The following is a 19,151-nucleotide window of genomic DNA, read 5'->3' as shown; positions in this document are numbered from 1 at the left end:
AGATGGGAAAAGTATAGTTTTTCTACTTAATTAAGTCCCAAACTCAACTGGCCGAAGAACTAGCCGCTCTTTAGGATGATGAGGTCAGAACTATACATGGCACTGAGGTCCACACTATAAATGAGCTGCTCCGCACGGAGGAGAGAGTGGGGAAAGAACAGCATTGGCAGCAGTCAGCAGGAAAGCGCTATGCCAAGCTACCTTTGGAAGGGTACAACCTTGCAAGGTTTAAGTAAATGATCAACCTCCTCCTAGATCAAATCCGACTCCTTGTCAAAGGCTATATAGAGCACTGCTTTGGGCTCAGGAAGAACTTGTCCAACATGGGCATAGTCTCTTGCGCAAACTGTCGGTTCTGCGACATGGAACAGGAAACTCCAGAACACCTGCTTCTGGAGGGCTCAAGGCTCTAAGTTCTATCTACGTGAACAGGGATCACATAACCTTAGTCGCGCCCAGCAGGCTCCTGGAATTGTTCAGAATGCTGGACCTTTGTGACCATATCTGATATAGGGGAGGGCGCAATATACCATAGGCCGCAGTGCAAAGCATCTAAGTCCCAAACTCGAATAATTAATTTACATCTTTATTGTACAAAACTTCGAGAGAATTTTTCAAAATAATTTTTAAATTTTTTTAAAGTAAGACTTTTCAAGTCTATAGTCTGTGGATGAAAGTTTAGACCAATAGAATTGTTTTTTTCGGTCAAAATACATAGGGCTGAACAGTTTGTAGTTCTGATATGGTTTGTTGGTGAGAATGTGGAAGATTTTCTATTGATCAAAAATACTTCAAAATAGCTTTGGAGCTGTAAGTGACCTAATAAACCTAACCTATTAAAATTAATATTATTAAAGCCTGTTCTAACCAAAAATTTAAAATAAAAAATACTATATTTAGCTTACTAAGACTATTACTGAACTCTTTATTTTATTTATTTTTCTACAACTAGACCATCACCAAGAAGTCCGGCGGCAAGTACACAGTCGGCCCATCAGCCACCACTCTTTATCCAGCAGCCGGCGGTTCGGACGATTGGGCCAAGGGCTTTGCTGGCATCAAATACGCCTACACAATTGAAATGGGTGACACCGGCCGCTATGGTTTCGTGCTACCCGCCAGCCATATCGAACCTAACGGCAGGGACGGTTACACTTTCGCTGAGACGGTGGCGCGCGCCATCACACAGGGCAACAAATACAGTCGAAAACGTGCCTTGTAATTGTGGATTAGTTTAATTTTCTAAATTAATTTAACATAATTTATTTTAAATTATTTATTTATTAATTTAATATTTATTTATTGCAATGCGGACTTAAAGTTAAGTCTGGCCGGCAAGCTACCTAATTAACTGCAAGAGATGGGTAGTCCAGCAAAAGCCAATTTAGCTTAGTAACGAAAATGCCAATTAAAGTAATGCCTATTTATTTATTTATTATGCGAGATATTTATTTATTTATTTATTGTATTTGTAAAAGTAATTTATTTGCGTATTTATGTTGTACTGGCTTAAAGTAAGTGTAATTTTGGCCGATTAGTTGCATTTAAATGGACTGAAAGTTTGTTTAAACAAATGAAAGCGTACAGAAAATCCAAGTGAATAATAAAATGAAATGAAATTGAAAATAGTCAAATGTGTTTTTATGTAAAATGCAAATGTAATGGTTTTCGATTGGAATGCGTGCAAGATTTAAGATTCACTACATATCAGCTGAGTAATTGTGCTGGCAAAGTTTTCAGACCGCGTTTGTGTGTGTGTGTGCGAGTAAATGAGATTTTGGTTATCCACTTGCGTACATCAAAGAAAAATAAGAAGGTTTAAAAAAAATTCAACGTTAACTTCGGTCCACTTATTTAAGTGCATCCTAGCCTACGTAATCACGCAAAGACATACATAAGTATGTAAGAGGACGGTTGGATAAATAATACTATAGTTTGTTACATTCTTGTAGATGTCTACTATCAAAATTTAAGAGGTTTCATACACTTGAGAATATAAGAAAAAACTGAACCTTGTTTTGCAAATATGTATATCGAAATCTCCACAAAACTAATTGGCTGTGTAAACTGCCGTTGAGCAATAGCAAAAACTCCGTCAGGATTGGAAAGGGCCTGTCCGAGCCGATCGATACCAGGGAAGGATTTCTCCGAGCTACTCGATACCAAACTAGGTTGCAGACAAGGCAACTCCCTATCGTCCAACTTCTTCAATCTACTCTTGAAGAAAATAAGTTGAGCTGCAGAACTAAATTCAGGTACCATCTTTTATAAGAATGTACAGCTTCTGGTATACGCCGATGATATTTATTTCAATATTGACTTCAACATCCGCGTCGTTAGTTCTGCTTTCTCCAGACTAGATGAGGAAGCGAAGCTAATGCGTCTGGTAGTGAACGAGGACAAGACGAAATACATATCTCCTGTCATCCAACAAACAGTCGTCGCGCTCGTGACTTGGCTCATACGTCACTTGTTGACAGTTATAACTTTGAAGTTGGAGATAATTTCGTCCATCTTGGAACCAGTATTAACACCAGCAAAATTGTCAGCCTCGAAATCCAACACAGACCAACTCTTGCTAGCAGGTGCTACTTCAGACTGAGTAGGCTATTGAGAAATAAAGACGAACAAAGACCAAATTCCACAAGTCACTCGTCATCCCTGTCTTGATATGTGGTGTAGAGGTATAAACGGTGACAACATCTGATGAGTAGGTGTTGCGTGTTTTCATGAGAAAGGTTCTGTGGAAGATTTGTCGATTGGCAAAGGCGAGTATAGCGTTCGATGGAACCATGAGCTGTACGAGATATTCGGCGACATTGATATAGTTCAGCAAATTAAGGACAGCTACTATGAAGACTAGGTCATGTCGTCCGAATGGACCAAACACTCCAGCTCTGAAAGTATTCGACGCAGTGCATGCCGGGGGAAGCAAAAGAAGAGGAAGACCTCCACTCCGTTGGAAAGGCCAGGTGGAGAAAGACCTGGCCACACTTGGAATCTCCAATTGGCACCAAACAGCGAAAAAGAGAACGACTGGCGCGCTATTATAAACTCGACTACAATCGCGTAAGCGATATATATTAGATACATATGTATGTATGTTTGAAAATATTTTCCGAAAATTTGAAGCTGATCCAGCGAAAAGATTCGGAGAATACAGCGTATTTGTAGGAAGGAGGTTGGAACCGGAAGAATTACTTAACTTAATTAAGTAAACTTGAGAGGATCCCAAGTTAAGTTTCAATAGTCACTTTCGGATGAGATTACCCTCTGGACGTGAATGGAGAAGAGGCTTAGCAAGGGCCGATGATACTAACTCTATATATACCGACGGATCCAAACAAGAATGCGGAGTAGGGGCAGAAGTACACTTCAATGATACTGACATCTTTTTCTCTATTCGCCTACCAAACATAGCCAAGCCATTTTCCAAACTAAAATACTAGATATGGAGTAGGACTGCGGAGTACTATTGAAAAACTACAGATACTCAAAGATACTGAAAGCAATGGTCTTGTCGGCGCTGCAGATGATTTCCAGAGTAGTCAGCAATAGCAGGAATGCTTTAAGGTCACAGGTAAGTCAACTTCACTTATCTATAATTTGGGTTCTCGGTCAGGAACAGTTTCGCAGACAAGTTAGCTAAGCTAAGGAGCCTCATAACTATCGTTTGTTTCATTTGGCTAAGCTAAGAAGCTTTTTCAAAATATTCTCCTTTAAGGTCTATATACTTTTGCATGAGTTTGAACCAATTGTCGAGGCATTTTTTTTACTCTGCGTGAAGTTCCTTCAAAACATGCTTTCTGAACGCATCAACTGTTAAATTTTTCCAAGAAAGAGGCAACCATTTGCTTGGAAATGCTTCGTAGTCAAACAGTTTTCGTTAGATTTGGCTCACTTAGCAACACCCATAGAGTCCACAATAGTTAACCTTCGGGCTCAACCTTCTCCTTCAATGACAACCGTCAATATTTGGTTTAACGAGTTGTCAGCAGTCGTTTTTGGTCGAACCATGCCCAGAAATCCAATAGACTGCTACTACGAAGGATAACAAAAGCTCAGATTTCATATTAGCAGAGAACGCTTATTGAAGATGAGCGTGAATATGTCTACTGTCACATATTCAAAGATTCTCATTTTTCTTTCGTAGACTAAGTACATATCGGACCGCCCTCATAAATTTATACCTAGACAACTACTATAATATACAATTGATATGGTTTTGACAACTGCACACACTCATTCATATGACAGAATCAACAATTGCCGGCGCAGTTTGCGCTCCCCCCTTACCGCTGTGTTTATCTTGCAAGTTGCCAGGCACAGCCTTGACCTTCGTTCGCCATTGTTCTTTATTATTTTAAGTTTTCTTTTTTCGTTTTCGGCTACAAAGTATTTAGGCAAGTTAAGTAGAATGCATGCAGTTAGTAGGGTTCCTGTCTTTGACGGCGCAGTAAATGACGTTCTTCATCAAATTTACTGTTGTTGTTGTAGCCCTTTGTGGCACACATCTTCTTACAGACCGAAAGGAGAACGTAAAATGAATGCATATTTATGTTATAGTATATGTACACTCATACATATGTAAATGTTTTATGCAGCGTCGCAATCGATATTCTGAGAAGTGGATTTCCTTTGCTTGCGGCAACCTCAAAATTATTGGCAATTGTCAATTTTATTGCCGGCTTAAAAGAGGACATAGACGGGCATACTTGTGCGTTCGATCTGTGTGAATTCGTTTGCCCATACACGACACACAAATCCATTTTGCGTTCGTTCTTCACACAGTTAACATGTGCGACAGGCAAGCGGAACATTTCTTCGAATTTATTTCTAATGCAGCACTTTTATCTATTTCTTTGTATTTCATTATTAAGTTATTCCAACTTTTATTTTTCTCAATTTTATTTTTATATTTAAAACTTTTCGTTTGCCAAATTGCCAATTAATTTTTTTATAAGATCAATAAATTCAGATACGAAATCTTTATTATTTATTATTATTCAAACAATCGCTTAAATCTCTTTAAAAATTATCTAACAACAAACAAAGTTATAGATTGGAACTCGAAATATTGTCCAAGCTAGAAGGGAAATAGTGTCCGAGCGTCAGACAGATATGTACATACAAGTATATGAGCGCTTGGGCAAAAAGCGAAAAGCGCGATTTCTCGGTTTAAAAAGTTTATTATCTTTGGCATAAAATTATCTTCTATTTAAACTAAAAAAACTACGACATATATATAAACATATTTTTAAACAAAATAAAGTAAATTTTTTTTGGAATTTTCTTAGTTTAACTAGAAGATAAGTTATTAAAAAACATGAATCTCTTTGAATTTTTTGTTCCTGATAAATGCATATGCGAGATGCATCAGGTAATTGCTTCCTAAAGGCAGAATATCAAAGATTTCGTATTAAAAAAATTTGTGAAAGATGTTCAAATATATGACTATAAAGCCTAGAAATTTCGCTTGAATCAATTATTTCTTTTCCTCCCAAAAAAATCCTCAAAAAAAATCGATTTTTTGAAGCTTCTAAAGCAGTCTCTCCCCTTAACACTTGCAATTGTCCGCGATCTTCACTGCTCGGCGACACGAGAGAAATGAGATTTTGTGCGCTCACAACGCCATACACGATAAACATGTTCGCGCACCGATCGTAAAGAATCAAACATTTTCGCGAACATGGATCGGTACGCGAACAAGCCCATACACGAGTAAACCGCATGTTTACACATACCGATCGAACGCACATGTGTGCCTGTGTATGGCCACTATAAGGGACATATTTTGTGTTTGTCGAATATATGAGATTGGAAGACATATGTATATTGAAGCATATGTTCATACATATACATACTCACATAAATACTTAAACATTTAAATGCAGAATTGGCGGATTTGTAGAAGATGGGACATATTGACCGAAAGTTGTTTGATTTTTGAAAAGTTTAAGAAATGAAAAGTTTTTTGCAAAACAAAACATTTCTTCTAAAAAAAATTCTAAATTACTAGGGAACTGAAAATTCTATCGAGAATTATGAAACACCAATGCATTGCATCGTTCATTTAAACAAAACGGAAAAAATTATGAACATGGAGAAAAGTTTTGGTAGTTACCAATTTCAATTAGACGATAACCAAACATTCACTTTCCGTCAAAAAAAATTCTCTGGATATCTGATTTCAAAAAATTATAGTTTATAGCACACAAACAATTATAATCAAGTATTTGTAAAAAAAAAAATTGGAGGATGTTGATGTAGAGGATATTTGGTTTCAACAAGACGGAGCTACGTGCCATGTAGGTCGATGGCTGATTAAAGATAGCTCGTGGACTGCTGTAAGTAGACCTTCATGAAGCCATAGAAAAAAGAACTATGTTTGAACTTATAAATTAGCAAAGCGTGTAGTAGCAAATAAAAATTTGCACAGGCGTTTAATTTCCATTCCCGCCAGTTCGATGGGATGTCTAAAGATATGCTGGATAAGGAAGCGAAGCAAATGGGTCTTGTAGTGAACGAGGGCAAGACGAAATATCTTCTGTCGTCGCACTCGCGGCTTAGCTCTTACGCCACAGTTGACAGTCATAACTTCGAGGACATAGATAATTTAGTCTATATTGGAACCAGCATTAACACCAACAACAACGACAGCCTCGAAATCCAACTCTTGCCGACAGGTTCTACTACGGACTGAGTAGACAACTGAGAAGTAAAGACCTCTCTCGACGAACAAACACCAAACTCTATATTGACATAGTTCAGTGAGTTAGGAGACAGCAGGCTAGTTAATGTCGTCCGAATGGATGAACACACTCCAGCTCTAAGAATATTCGAAGCAGTACGCGCCGGAGGAAGCAGAGGAAGTAGAAGATCTCAACTCCATTGGAAGAACTTGGCTACACTTGGAATCTTCAATTGGCGATAAACAGCGAAAAGGAGGAACAACTGGCACGCTCTTGTAAGCTTGTAGTTGCGCGACTACATAACTGTGTGTGATTTGACAGATGTTGCTTGAAGTCTGTCGCTCTCTATGTATTCAGCACATAAGCGGTGCCTACGCCCATAAAGAAGAAGAAGAAGATTCATAAAAATATGGACCAATAATTGATCTTGTAGACCGAAACCGCCCATAAAATATGTATGGTGAATGCTTTAAAATTCGTTTCAGCTTTACTTGCCCGTTTAAGCGGCTTGATTGAAGCAATGCGTGTTCTACCAGTTTGGTGGAAAATCGTAGCCAGCGAACATTACGTATAAAGTGGTATTGGGCCCTATACCATTCAGTTAACTAAAGGAAAAATAAAACCATAATTTGTTCTTGTTAAATTTAGGGAAGATAACTACCTATGGGTACAGCATACACTATTTTACGCTCATCACTCCTCTGCCAACACACTACACTTGTTTTCATATACGAAGTTTGACAATTAAGTAATGAGACTGATTTTATTGCCGCGCTTGTGGTAAACCTGTGACCTTGAAATTCCCTTTCTCTTTTTCCGGCATCCCTCCCCTCTCCATTGATATATGTACCATCGCTCTAGCTTGTTTAGTTCGCCTGCTGCATCAAGTTGAGTAGACGTGTGTTTGTAGTGCTCGTCGCGAAAATGGAAAAACGAAATCAAGAGCAACGCGTCGCGATGAAATTTTGCGCCAGATTGGGCGAAACAGCTTCGGAAACGTACGCTAAAATTGTAAGAGTGTATGGTGATAGTGCTTTTAGTCGTGCCCAATTGTTTCAAAGCTCACAATGGTTGTCTCCGCGCGCCTCCCGCCCGAAAAAAGTTCGCATGAGCAAGTCGAAGGTGAAAACGATGAGTATTGCCTTTTTTTTAGGCGTGGAATCGTGCACAAAGAATTCGTTCCACCGGGAAAAACTGTAATCAAGTCTACTATTGCCAACTACTCGAAAGATAGCGAAAACGAGTGAACAGGGTGCGCCCAGACCTCGCTGGTAACTGGATCCTTCATTACGACAACGCGCCGTGCCACACCGCTCTCAGCATGTCCCAGTATTTCGCCACTAAGGGATCGCCGTGTTGCAACAGCCGCCTTATTCGCCCGACATGTCACCCTGTGACTTTTTTTGTTTCCGAAAACAAAATCGGTGGTCAAAGGAACCCATTTTGAGTCGATTACGGACATCCAGGCGGCCGTGACGAGGGTACTCGCGGACATCCCAGTCGAAGCGCTGCTCAATGTTACGAAACATGGAAAACACGCTGTAATCGCTGTATAGCTACCGAAGTGGGCTACTTTGAAGGGGATGGCAGAGTTGTAGAATAATTTTCAAATATACGGTTTTTATGGAATCAGTCTCATTACTCAATTGTCATACCTCGTAGTTTCATTTAACTTCCCGTTTTCTTTAAAACTATTTCTTCTCCAAAAATAATCACTTTTTGGTTTTTAAATTTCATTACATTATATTTTGCAGTTTTGTTTTGTTAATTTTGTACATTTTTTTTCCTTTTCCTTTTCTAATTTCTTTAAAAAACCTAACCTTAACGTGTGACTTCGACTTTAGCTTAGCTTGGGCGCAAATATTAGTCACAGTTGAATGAACTGAGTGAGCTCCACAACTGCGTTCAATAATTTAAGCGTTTTCTACTATTACGAAATCTTCAGCTTAGCGATATACATATCTATCTACACATGTAGATATGTAAATGTGGTGCCTCTCAATTTCTTGTTTCTCTATTACGAAACAGTTGAACAAACTGTTGAATATTAAAAAAATATAAATTTTTATTCGCAAAAAATTAAAGTAATTTTATGAAACATTGGAAAGTAAATTAATAACCTTATTCATTGGTTGATTGTAAAGATAGAGAAAGATAGAGAAAACAAATTCATTATACTCGTATTGTTGTCATTTGGCAATTGTATTTTTTTTTTGGTTATTTCGATCATTGAAACAGGTGTCTTTTGCTTTCCTTCTTTCAAATATTTGTTGCTAGTGATTTATACTATGTTGTATATCTTTTCACTGTAGGGCTAGGTAGAGGTTCTAAAGTTATTTTTTTGTAACTGGCTTAAACCCTTTGGCGAGAATATAATTATATGCTAATTGCACAGTAGTAATTTAGCGTTTTGTTTAGGGCCTCAAGATAATGAAGGGGATTTTTTTAGCCATGTAATTATACCCTGAACCGGGTATATTAAGTTTGTCCCGAAGTTTGTAACACCCAGAAAGAAGCGTCTGAGACCCTATAAAGTAGGTATATATATAAATGATCAGTGTGTTAAGCTTAGGCGATTTAGCCATGTCCGTCTGTCTGTCTATCCGTCCGTCTGTCTGTATATATACGAACTAGCCCCACAGTTTTTAAGAAGCTGCTCATTTGTTGGAACTGGCGATATCGGACCACTATAACATATAGCTGCCATATAAACTGAACGATCGGAATCAAGTTCTTGTATGGAAAACTTTTGTATTTGACGTGATATTTGTCATGGATTACTGCTTAAGATAATAACATAATCTCTGAAAAAGTGGCTCAGAGCGGATTACTATAGCATATAGCTTCCATATAAATGGACCACTTAGGTACTTAAAGAAATTCACCTGTGAAGAGTATATTAGCGTCGGTGCAGCGGAAGTTAAATTTTTTCTTGTTTTTAATAAGAAAACGCATAATGTTATAAACAACAATTTAGCTTTATTATATAGATAAGGGTTTGACATTATGTTTTAAAAAGGAATTCGAGGCTGGCTCGAATAAATTTCAGCCCTGCCCGAGAGGACCAATTCTTCACAACTTTTTGCAGCAGTTGGAGCCGTATGTTAGCAATAACGCGAGTATTGTCGTCCAAGGCGCCAATCATCTTAAGCTTATCTGAGTAAACAAGCACAAAAAATATTCCTCCGATGTTGAATTGCATGCTCTTGGAGGACAAGCCATAAACCTGCAACGCGAGGTAATGTGCTCGCCAAAATTTTCCTTCAATACATTGATTCCTTCTTTGGCTGGTTCCGGTGGCACCGCTGCCGCAAATGAGAGACATTCATCTACAACCGATGGATACAGTGAAATATCTAGGGCTCATCGTGTATAGGAAGTTTTCATAGAAGCCGAATATAGAAGAGAGATCAAAACCTTGTACTGCTGTAGAGGAGACATTGGCAAAAAGTGGAGTTTCTCACTAAAAGATGGCTCTGGCTCTACGACACCATAATCGAGCTCATTATGCTCTATAGAGTCTTTATATGGTGGAGGACTCCAGAAAAGACCACACTTGTAAAGGAACTCGAGAGTGTGCAACCAGCGGTGCTCATCAGCATATGTGGTCACTAAGATCTACTCCAACCATGGCACTTAACACCATCTAGCAAATATTGCCTGTAGACAGCGTCGGAAGGTTTATGACTTGCGAAAGTTGCTCAGAGAATCTGGGTTCTTGAAAGAACACGTATCTGAACACTTGGAAACCCTCACACTTTGACTTCAAGCCGAATCACTTGGCTGGGGCTCTTTCTATGTCCATATACCGCCGAGGGAATTGTGGGTGGAAAGAAGCTGTTGACGAAAAGAGGTGGGTTTCTTTATGGATGGGTCAAAGTTTGGGGGAGCTCCAACTTCAGACTTCATGACTATTGCAATGTTTTCCAAGCCGAGTTTGCAGCTAATAAGATAACAGTAGATTTACTGCACCGGAGTGCAGCCTCCTTCAGAGAAGTGACCATTAACTCAGATAGCAGGCGATATTAGCCTTGAACTCATTAACAGTGCGTTTAAAGTTGGTCAAGTAGTAGCTAACTTCACTATCAATAGCATCGAGTGTCTTTGTGAAAAAACCGATATGGGTGCCCGGCCACAGCGGAGCAACGGAGCTAACAGAGAAAGACACTGTAGAACTGCTTTCAGTAGAATGGGAGCGGGTCGGTACTCCCGTATCCTTGTTTTCTACTACTAGATAGTTGGGCTTCGCGGGAACTTGACCAGCGCTGGCCCACCATCGTGCATACGCTGTCGCAAAAGCCTTTTGGCCCAAGATCCATCGAAAGGTATCTAATTATTTCTTTGCCCTCAGTAAGGCTAGCCTCTCCCTAGTTGTGGGGCTTTTTTTGGGAATCTTCGCCATCTGCAGAGGCTGGGAGGTCATGACTTAAACTCTTGGGAGCGCATATCGTTAGACATTCCGCCGAAGTGGCGGGAATGGGAATTAATCGCCTGTGCAAATTTGTATTGGTTTCTAAGCGCTTTGCTAATTTATAATTTTGAACACAGCAGTTTTTCTTTTCTGTGGCTTCACAAAGAACTACATGTAGCTTTGTCTTCGAAGCTATGAATATACTACCAAATCAAAAACTTACTATATATATGCGCGTTTATAATCGCAATAAACAAAAGATCATAAAACAAAAGAAAGAAACACAACAACGCTAAAACGAGACACCTCTCGTCTCATCGTTACCTTTCCTACAGCCGGCTGCTCGCCGATTGAGGTGATTATGCTGCTAATGATCATTACAAGCGGCGCAAGAGTTAAAACAGTTATTTTCGATTTCCCCCCAAAATTTTATTGTTGTGAACTTTTTTGTTATTATGCAAATTAATTAATTTTGCTCATGGGTTGTTGTTAAAAATTATTATAACCGCTATTTGGACAAAGAAAAAAGAAGAATAGACAACTCCTCCGTTGGGTGCGCGCAGCTGCATTGTGAATTATGATTATAACAGACAGACAAGTCTGTGGAGATGACTATCACTTTCTTGGCTTACAAGCATAATCGTCACAAAAGAAATTTAGCTTGGAGCTTGACGCGTCAAAATGCTCCAACTTTTTCACCAACAAACTGTCACGCACATTACTAATTAAGCACTTACGACGAGCAGATCGCGTTGACGGTTCGGTATACATATTTTCGACGAGTTCGATCGTATCAAATTATTAATAGAAATTTAATGCTAAATAGTTTGAGGAAATTTTAAGGATGCATATAAACTTTCACTTAATGCTCTTGACACTGCTGCAATTATGCTTGCTGTTGCTGCCGGCAGCCAACGCACAAGCCATGCTAGAGCTGCCAGTCGATGTGAATGAAGTGCCCGTTAATTTGGTGGAAATACCGCGCACGAGCATCCTGGCGCGTATTCCATTCTTTCGCAGTTTTCTGCGCGCAGTGCGTCCGAATGCGCACGTCGGCCGAAAATCGGATTATCGCAGTGAATTCGATGAGAACTATATCAACTATCATGGCGCTCAGTTGTGGAAAGTCATCTTTAATGCAACGCGCAAACGCAGCAGCGGCAACAAACGCACAGAAATGATGCAAACTTTTGTGGAGAAATTCGGTAAGTCAGTGAATCATATAGACGCTTATCTGCGGCTTTAGAGTACAATGTACGAATGAGTTTAAAAATATGTAGGTTATAAATTCCGAGAGGTAGAAAAAATGTCATAGAGCAGGTAATGTATACATCAGGAGAGCTCTAAAAATAACGTAAAGTCAAGCAGAAAACCATTATTTTACAATTCCTATATCTTTTCTTTGAGAGAAGGGTGTGAAAGGGGTGAGTTGGACAGGGAATCACATAAAAGCATCTATACAGATGCGTCCAAACTAGATAATCGATTGGAAGGCGGTGTCTTTTCAGCAAAATTAGCTACTAAAATTGTCTTCCGACTACCAGATAACTATAGTGTCTTCCTAGCGGAGATCTTGGCAACTAAAGAAAGCCAACTTGTTCTGGTAAAGAGTGTGATTACAACAAGAAATATATTTCTGTATAAAGACAGCCAAACGGCTTTGAAAACACTAGTCACTTAGGGTTCCGTCTTAGATAGGGAAATAATGAGTTGATCTCTTAATGAGTCTAACATCTTATTTTTCGTTAAAAAATACAATGGGTTCCAGGACACCGTAGTATTCCTAGCAACTGAGAAGCAGATGACTAACCAGAGCAGGCACCACAATAAAATTAGACTCTGAAGAAGAGGGAGCTTATAGGCCTCCGGTTACTTGTATATTTGATCGATGTTAAAATTAGATCACTAACTTGCTCAACAAGCAGGCAATGTGAAATAAATAGTATATGGGACGCCTATGCCGACTACTAAAATTCAATAGGAATGCCATAGGAACTCTAGGAGGTGTGTTAACAGGTCAGAGTCTAGTTGACAGATATGCCAGCTGTCTGACAATACCATACAATGACTATTGTAAAAGCTTTAAAGAGATAGATGAAGAAGAGCTTATAGAACATCTATGCGAACACAATGTTATTTCTATGAAGATTAACGAAACTATCGGTCGAGAGCTTCTTGACGATGTCTCGAATACAAATAAAACTTTTTCCATTGAGGATTACATTCTCACCGTCATCCGATTAGAAGAAATATGGACCGATGATTCTACCGGCCCACAAACCACACTAAACCGTTGGTTTTTCTGGATGAAATGGCAGCTCTTAAATATCTTCAGGTCGCTCTTCGTCCCAAAACTCGACAATTTTGCTTTTTTACATACCCATTGAGCCAGAAATGGGCCTCATCGTTGAACAAAATTTAGCTCGAAAACGTCGAACCTTCTTGGAACTTTTCAAGGGCACAGTGAAGTACTGCCGCTTGGGAAGCGAGCGACTTTTCTTGCACAAGCTGCATTTTGTACGCTTTCAGTTTAAGATCTCGACGTAAAATACGACAAGTCGTTCCATATGTCAGGTCGAGTTGATGCGAACAGCGTCGAATCAACTCTCCACGGTCTTCGTGGACACTCTCAGTTACGGCTGCTATAATTCCTTCACTGCGTGCTGGATGTGGTCTATTCGGTCTAACATTATCCAATGTTGAATGGAGAGTCTCAAGATGGATGATGGTGTTGCGAATAGTACATTCAGTAGGCTGATAATGTTGACTATAAGTTGAGCGAAACGCGCGAAAAACACTCTTTACAGAACGTGAATTTTCGTAACAAAGTTGAACGTTTTGTAAACGTTGTTCAGGCGTAACACTTTCCACGATGAAATGCCGAACAATACTGAACAAACCGAACAAAATACGACTCACGCGTATTCTGTCAAAAAAGGCTAACGTAAAAAGTAACTCTACTTGGATCACCCGTTATATGAATGTTCATGAATAATTGTTCAATAAGTATTTGCAAACTCACTTTCTCAAGAAAATTTCACTTAATTACATCCATCCGGTTTAATTGAAAAAAATTAATTCGCAATGTTCATTCATGTTACTCTAATGAGCAAAACCGAATTGGCGAATTAGTCAATCAAGATTGCAAAAAAAATTGGCAATAAAGAAACAAATATTGAAATGAAGTTGAAAGTAGAAAATGCAAATTAATCCATAGCTGGCCAAAACTATTCTAACGGCACTGCGGAGCTCCCAACTCTCCCAATATTTATTCGCTAAAATTGTGCGCTCGGAGGCAAATATAGCATGACCGCCTCTGCCGCATTGGTCTCATGCCAATGACATGACACGCAAACCCGTTATTCAGTGTTCTTGCATAAAATTTTCATAAATCATTATCTAAGTTTGCTGGTCAAACGAAAAAGAACTAAACAGAAGCAAGTTATTTAAATAACGAAATTCCAGATTTGCGCTTAATCGGTCTTCGAACCGAGGTTATTTGGTCAGTAGTCGAAAACGCCGCGTGCACGTTGGAACTGTAAATGAAATCTGACGATACGCAATATCGCGAAATAAATTTTTTTAAATTGTAAATTGAAACGCTGGAATACGCATAATGTTAATAAAATACTTGTGTTACAATTCGCTTGTGATTTCACTGTTATTATTGGTGAATCTGCCGAGGCATCCTTGTCGGAAGCAGCATACACAATTCTTTTTACTACGCAGTATACCCGGTTTTCCGTCCGCGCTCATTTCGAGTGATGAATTGTATGAGAATACAGTGGAGAGTTTACAGTGGCTGGTGCCGATGGACATACGACAACTGAACATTTTCTCACCGCAATCTTCGTATCAGATTAACTTGCGATATCGCAATAGTAGCTCAGTGAAGCGCTATCCCGGTTTTCAGTTGTGGAAGATACATGAAAACAATATCGAAAATAAAGTGCTCAGAACGTTTTGGCGACTTTTCGGTTAGTAATTGTGTGATTCTGTAATTGTTGGTTTTGCAAGGTGATTGAAGTGAAATATCGAATTTTCTTTTGATATTAGAAAAAAATTTGCTTTTTAGTAAATTTTTTAAAACAAAGTTGTGCTATGAAAATCGCCAGTGATCTACTGCCCCCCATTATATTCCCCCAGCGGATAGGGGGTAGAATTTGCCCGCGAAAAGGTATACCTGTCGTAAGAGGCGACTAAAATCCGGTATGCACCAAATCTGTTATTTGGCTTGCCTCAAAATAACAGCATAGTCTTGTCAGAAATAGTGCTATAATACTCAGCTGGAACTGATATTATAGACTTTGAACGAGTTTCCTTCTAATGAAAAGACATTTGAAGATCAAGTGACAAATGTCACCAGTCTTTGAGTTTGATAGCTGTTTAACTGCTTAACTGATAGTAGCAAAAGCTACAAGGTCTGGCGGCAGATATAAATCTGGTACCACGGGGAGCAGTTGGCCCTTTGGGGAGATTTGTGGTGGCTGTGATTTATGACTAAAAGCGGGTAGAATTGAAAATTCAGTTCAGTGTGAAGTCGTACTGCCGCAGGTCCTACAGCACGGCAGAGGATTTAGGACGGCTTCAAACCCGACCAAGGTAGAAAATGTATGTCGTCCATCTGACCAATTGAAACCAAATAATAATTGTAAAAAGCTTGTATTATTTGGAGCTCTGATCAACGCGTTGTTTTGATCTATGTGCTTTAAAGAACCGTTGGGTAAGGCCGTCGTCGGCAGGTACCTGTCTGTAAACAGGGAAATACATGAACTAAACTTGGTTGTCGTTTTCACGTCAGAATGAACTTAAGAACTGTTCATTCGGCAACAATCCTCTAAATTATTGGAATAATGTTCTGTCGCACAATTTCAACTAAATTTAGTTAAGTTGCATTTTTTAAGACGATCGACGAATAGAGTAAGTATTAACGGGTGATATAAGTAAAGGTAGTTTTTTGATATATCACGGGTGAGTCATTATTGGATAATATTCGACGGAATGGACCACGTCGTGAAGAAAATATAGCAGCTAAGTCGCTTCGTCGAGTCTCGCAGCAACTCGGAATGAGGTATGAAAGGACTTGGGCATTTTACGTCGAGATGTTAAATGAACTTTTCCAATTGACGTCGCGGCATCTATGAGTTTTTGAACAGTTCCACAAGGACCCGATGTTTTCGAGAAAAATTTTGTTCATGAGGCCCATTTCTGGCTCAATGGGTACGAGGTGTGTTCAAAAAGTATCGCGAATCGTAACTGACAGTTTTCTTCGATTGCAGGGGCGTAGTGCATCATGAGTTCTTGCCACAGGGAAGAACGGTCAATAAGGAATATTACCTGAAAGTTATGCGCAATTTGCGCGAAACAATCCGCCGTTTTGGATCGTCTTCGATTTTTACCTATTCAAAAAAATGGCACCACGATAACGCCCCTGCTCACACATCGTTGCTTGTGCGCGACTTTTTGGCCAAAAACAACACACTAATGATGCCGCAGCCACCGTATTCCCCAGATCTGGCCCCCTGTGACTTTTTCTTGTTCCCTAAACTGAAGAGGCCCATGAAAGGACGACGTTACGCTTCTCTTGACGAGATAAAGACGGCATCGAAGGAGGAGCTGAAGAAGATAAAAAAAAATGATTTTTTGAAGTGCTTCGAAGATTGGAAAAACCGTTGGCATGGGGATTACTTTGAAGGGGACAAAATAGATATTCATGAATAAATAAATAATTTTTGAAAAAACACAAAATTCGCGATACTTGTTTGAACACACCTCGTATGTAAACAAACAAAATTGCCGCCTTTGGGACGAAGAACAGACTGAAGAGATTCAAGAGCTGCCATTTCATGTAGAAAAAACAACGCCGGTGATGCCGGCGAAAAGAGGCCCAATCAATGGATTTATTGAGAGAACAGTTCCGTGAACAGATAAAATGAGCACGTTTTGGGCCGGTTGATTGGCCACCAAGATCGTGTTTTATCACACCGTTAGACTTTTTCCTTTGGAGATATGTATAGTCTAAGATCTATGCGGATTTCGATTCAGGCTTTGGAGCAAAATATCACGCGTGTCATTCGCCAGTTACCAGTCGAAATGTTCGAACGGGTCACCGAAAATTGAACTCAACGAATGAACGATCTGAGACGTAGCCGTGACCAACAATTGAAAGAGATAACCTTCCAAAAATAAATGCCAAAGAATTTTCTTTCGAATGATAATAAAGATTCGCCGTGAAATTTGAAGTTTCTGTGGTTTTTCTTTAAAAAAAAATAGGGAACCTCGAAACGTATCATCCTTTACATACTTGTATGTACGAAGCCATATCTCCGATCTTTTAATATAGTTACTCATCAGCTGTCACACTTTATTTGCTTAATTAGGCTATTCAATTTAAATTTCACTCATCTTATACGTATAAATATCACTTTACATTTCACTTTTCCTGTATTTTAGGCACTGAGGTATGGAATATAAATCAAGATGGCATCGATGTCTTAATTGACTACAAGAATACGGCTAAAGCCAAAGAGTTCATAGCGAAAACCGATTTCACCTACAATATAATGATCGACGATATTGAAACGGCGATCGATGAGACTTATACGGAAGTGAACAACAGCAATGCAAATATGCCGTGGTTAGATAGAGACAGTAAGTGGAATTTGGGTCAAATGGATTAATTTGGCTTTTATTATGATTGGCGAAAGATAAGAAATGTAATAAAATGTTTTTATAGATACAATACTGAATTGGAATCGCTACCACGATATTGGTGATATACAGCAGTTTCTGCAGCACATTTTAGAAACATATCCGGATTTGGCGGAGATAGTGCAAATCGGTGTGACGCATCACAAACGACCGTTGGAAGTGCTGCGGTGAGTGAAAACGGGCTTTAGATGTAAAGCAAATTTATGCAAACTCATAACATTGCAATTTAAATGAACTTATGAAATAACAAAACTAAGCATTCGCCGCCATTTTTACAGCATCTCCAATGGCAATCCCAAAAACTGGGCTGTCTTCATTGACGCCGGCATGCAGGCACGCGATTGGTTGAGTCCCGCCGCGCTGACACTCGCCATTTCGAAGCTAACTTGGCTGTGGGACAAGGAGCCGTCGGTTATGCATAACATAGATTGGTACTTCTTGCCCGTGGCGAACCCGGATGGTTATCAGTATGCGCGCATCACCGATCGTCTGTGGACGAAGAACCGCTATTTCGATAGTCAAACCGGTTGTTATGGCGTCAATTTGAATCGCAACTACGACTATCAGTGGGGTGGTGCGGGTTCCTCCGAAAATCCCTGCAAGAACCTGTACAGAGGTCCGAAAAAATTCTCCGAACCGGAAACGAAGGCGATACGCACCTTCATGCATAATATGCGTGAGTTTCTGGGCGCATACGTTTCGTTCGGCGCCTATGGCCAGGCAATCGCATATCCGTGGGGCGATGCGGACTACGTGACGGACAATCAGCGCAAGCTGCACAATGTAGCGCGACGTGCCATGTTGGTGAGTGTTGCAACAAACTAAAAATCAATTTACAAGCCACTATAAAATGGTTTGCCATTGTTTGGCTTTCTTTTTGTCTTTTTTCTGGCTTTTATTGTTGCCATTGTGTGGTGGCTATTACACGTGTTGATGTTTTTGTTTTATTTGATTTTTTAGAACTTTCGCAAATTGAATCAAGCCGAGTACCGTGTGGGCACCAGCTATCGACTGAAATTGGCACGCGCCGGCAACTCGGCCGACTGGGTGCAGCAACGCGTTAATCCCCAATACGTTTACAATGTATTTCTGAAGGACCAAGGGCGCTATGGGTACTTGATGCCGCCGCATTACATTGTCGAATCGGGCGAGGAGGTTTACGAATTTATGAAGACAATAGCGGCGGCGCTGAATTGAAGCCGAGCCAAAAAGTGCATGCCACAAATCCATGTGGTTGAGGAGGAATGTAAAAAAGGTGGAAGAAAAAGCACAAAATGCATGGCGCGATTGGGAAATTTCAAACTCTCAAAAAAAATAACAAAAAAAAGTATTTAAAC

General features: G+C 39.6%; 2 protein-coding genes across 2 annotated transcripts in view; one reads left to right on the top strand and one right to left on the bottom strand.

Annotated features, from left to right (window-relative positions):
* LOC105222649 (serine-rich adhesin for platelets) overlaps window positions 1-19,151 on the bottom strand; it is an 86,832-nt gene that overhangs the window by 35,667 nt on the left and 32,014 nt on the right. The gene's annotated exons all lie outside the window — the stretch shown is intronic.
* On the top strand, window positions 11,423-19,115 carry LOC105222635 (carboxypeptidase A2). Its single transcript, XM_011200024.3, has 6 exons — window positions 11,423-12,316; window positions 14,711-15,080; window positions 17,557-17,754; window positions 17,840-17,981; window positions 18,093-18,618; window positions 18,775-19,115. The coding sequence occupies exons 1-6, from the start codon at window positions 11,948-11,950 to the stop codon at window positions 19,009-19,011; spliced, it is 1,842 nt and encodes a 613-aa protein (XP_011198326.2). The 5' UTR covers window positions 11,423-11,947; the 3' UTR covers window positions 19,012-19,115.

The sequence above is a fragment of the Bactrocera dorsalis genome, chromosome 4 (assembly GCF_023373825.1).
Source record: "Bactrocera dorsalis isolate Fly_Bdor chromosome 4, ASM2337382v1, whole genome shotgun sequence".
Lineage (NCBI taxonomy): Eukaryota > Metazoa > Arthropoda > Insecta > Diptera > Tephritidae > Bactrocera > Bactrocera dorsalis.
This window is presented reverse-complemented; position numbering and strand designations above follow the sequence as displayed.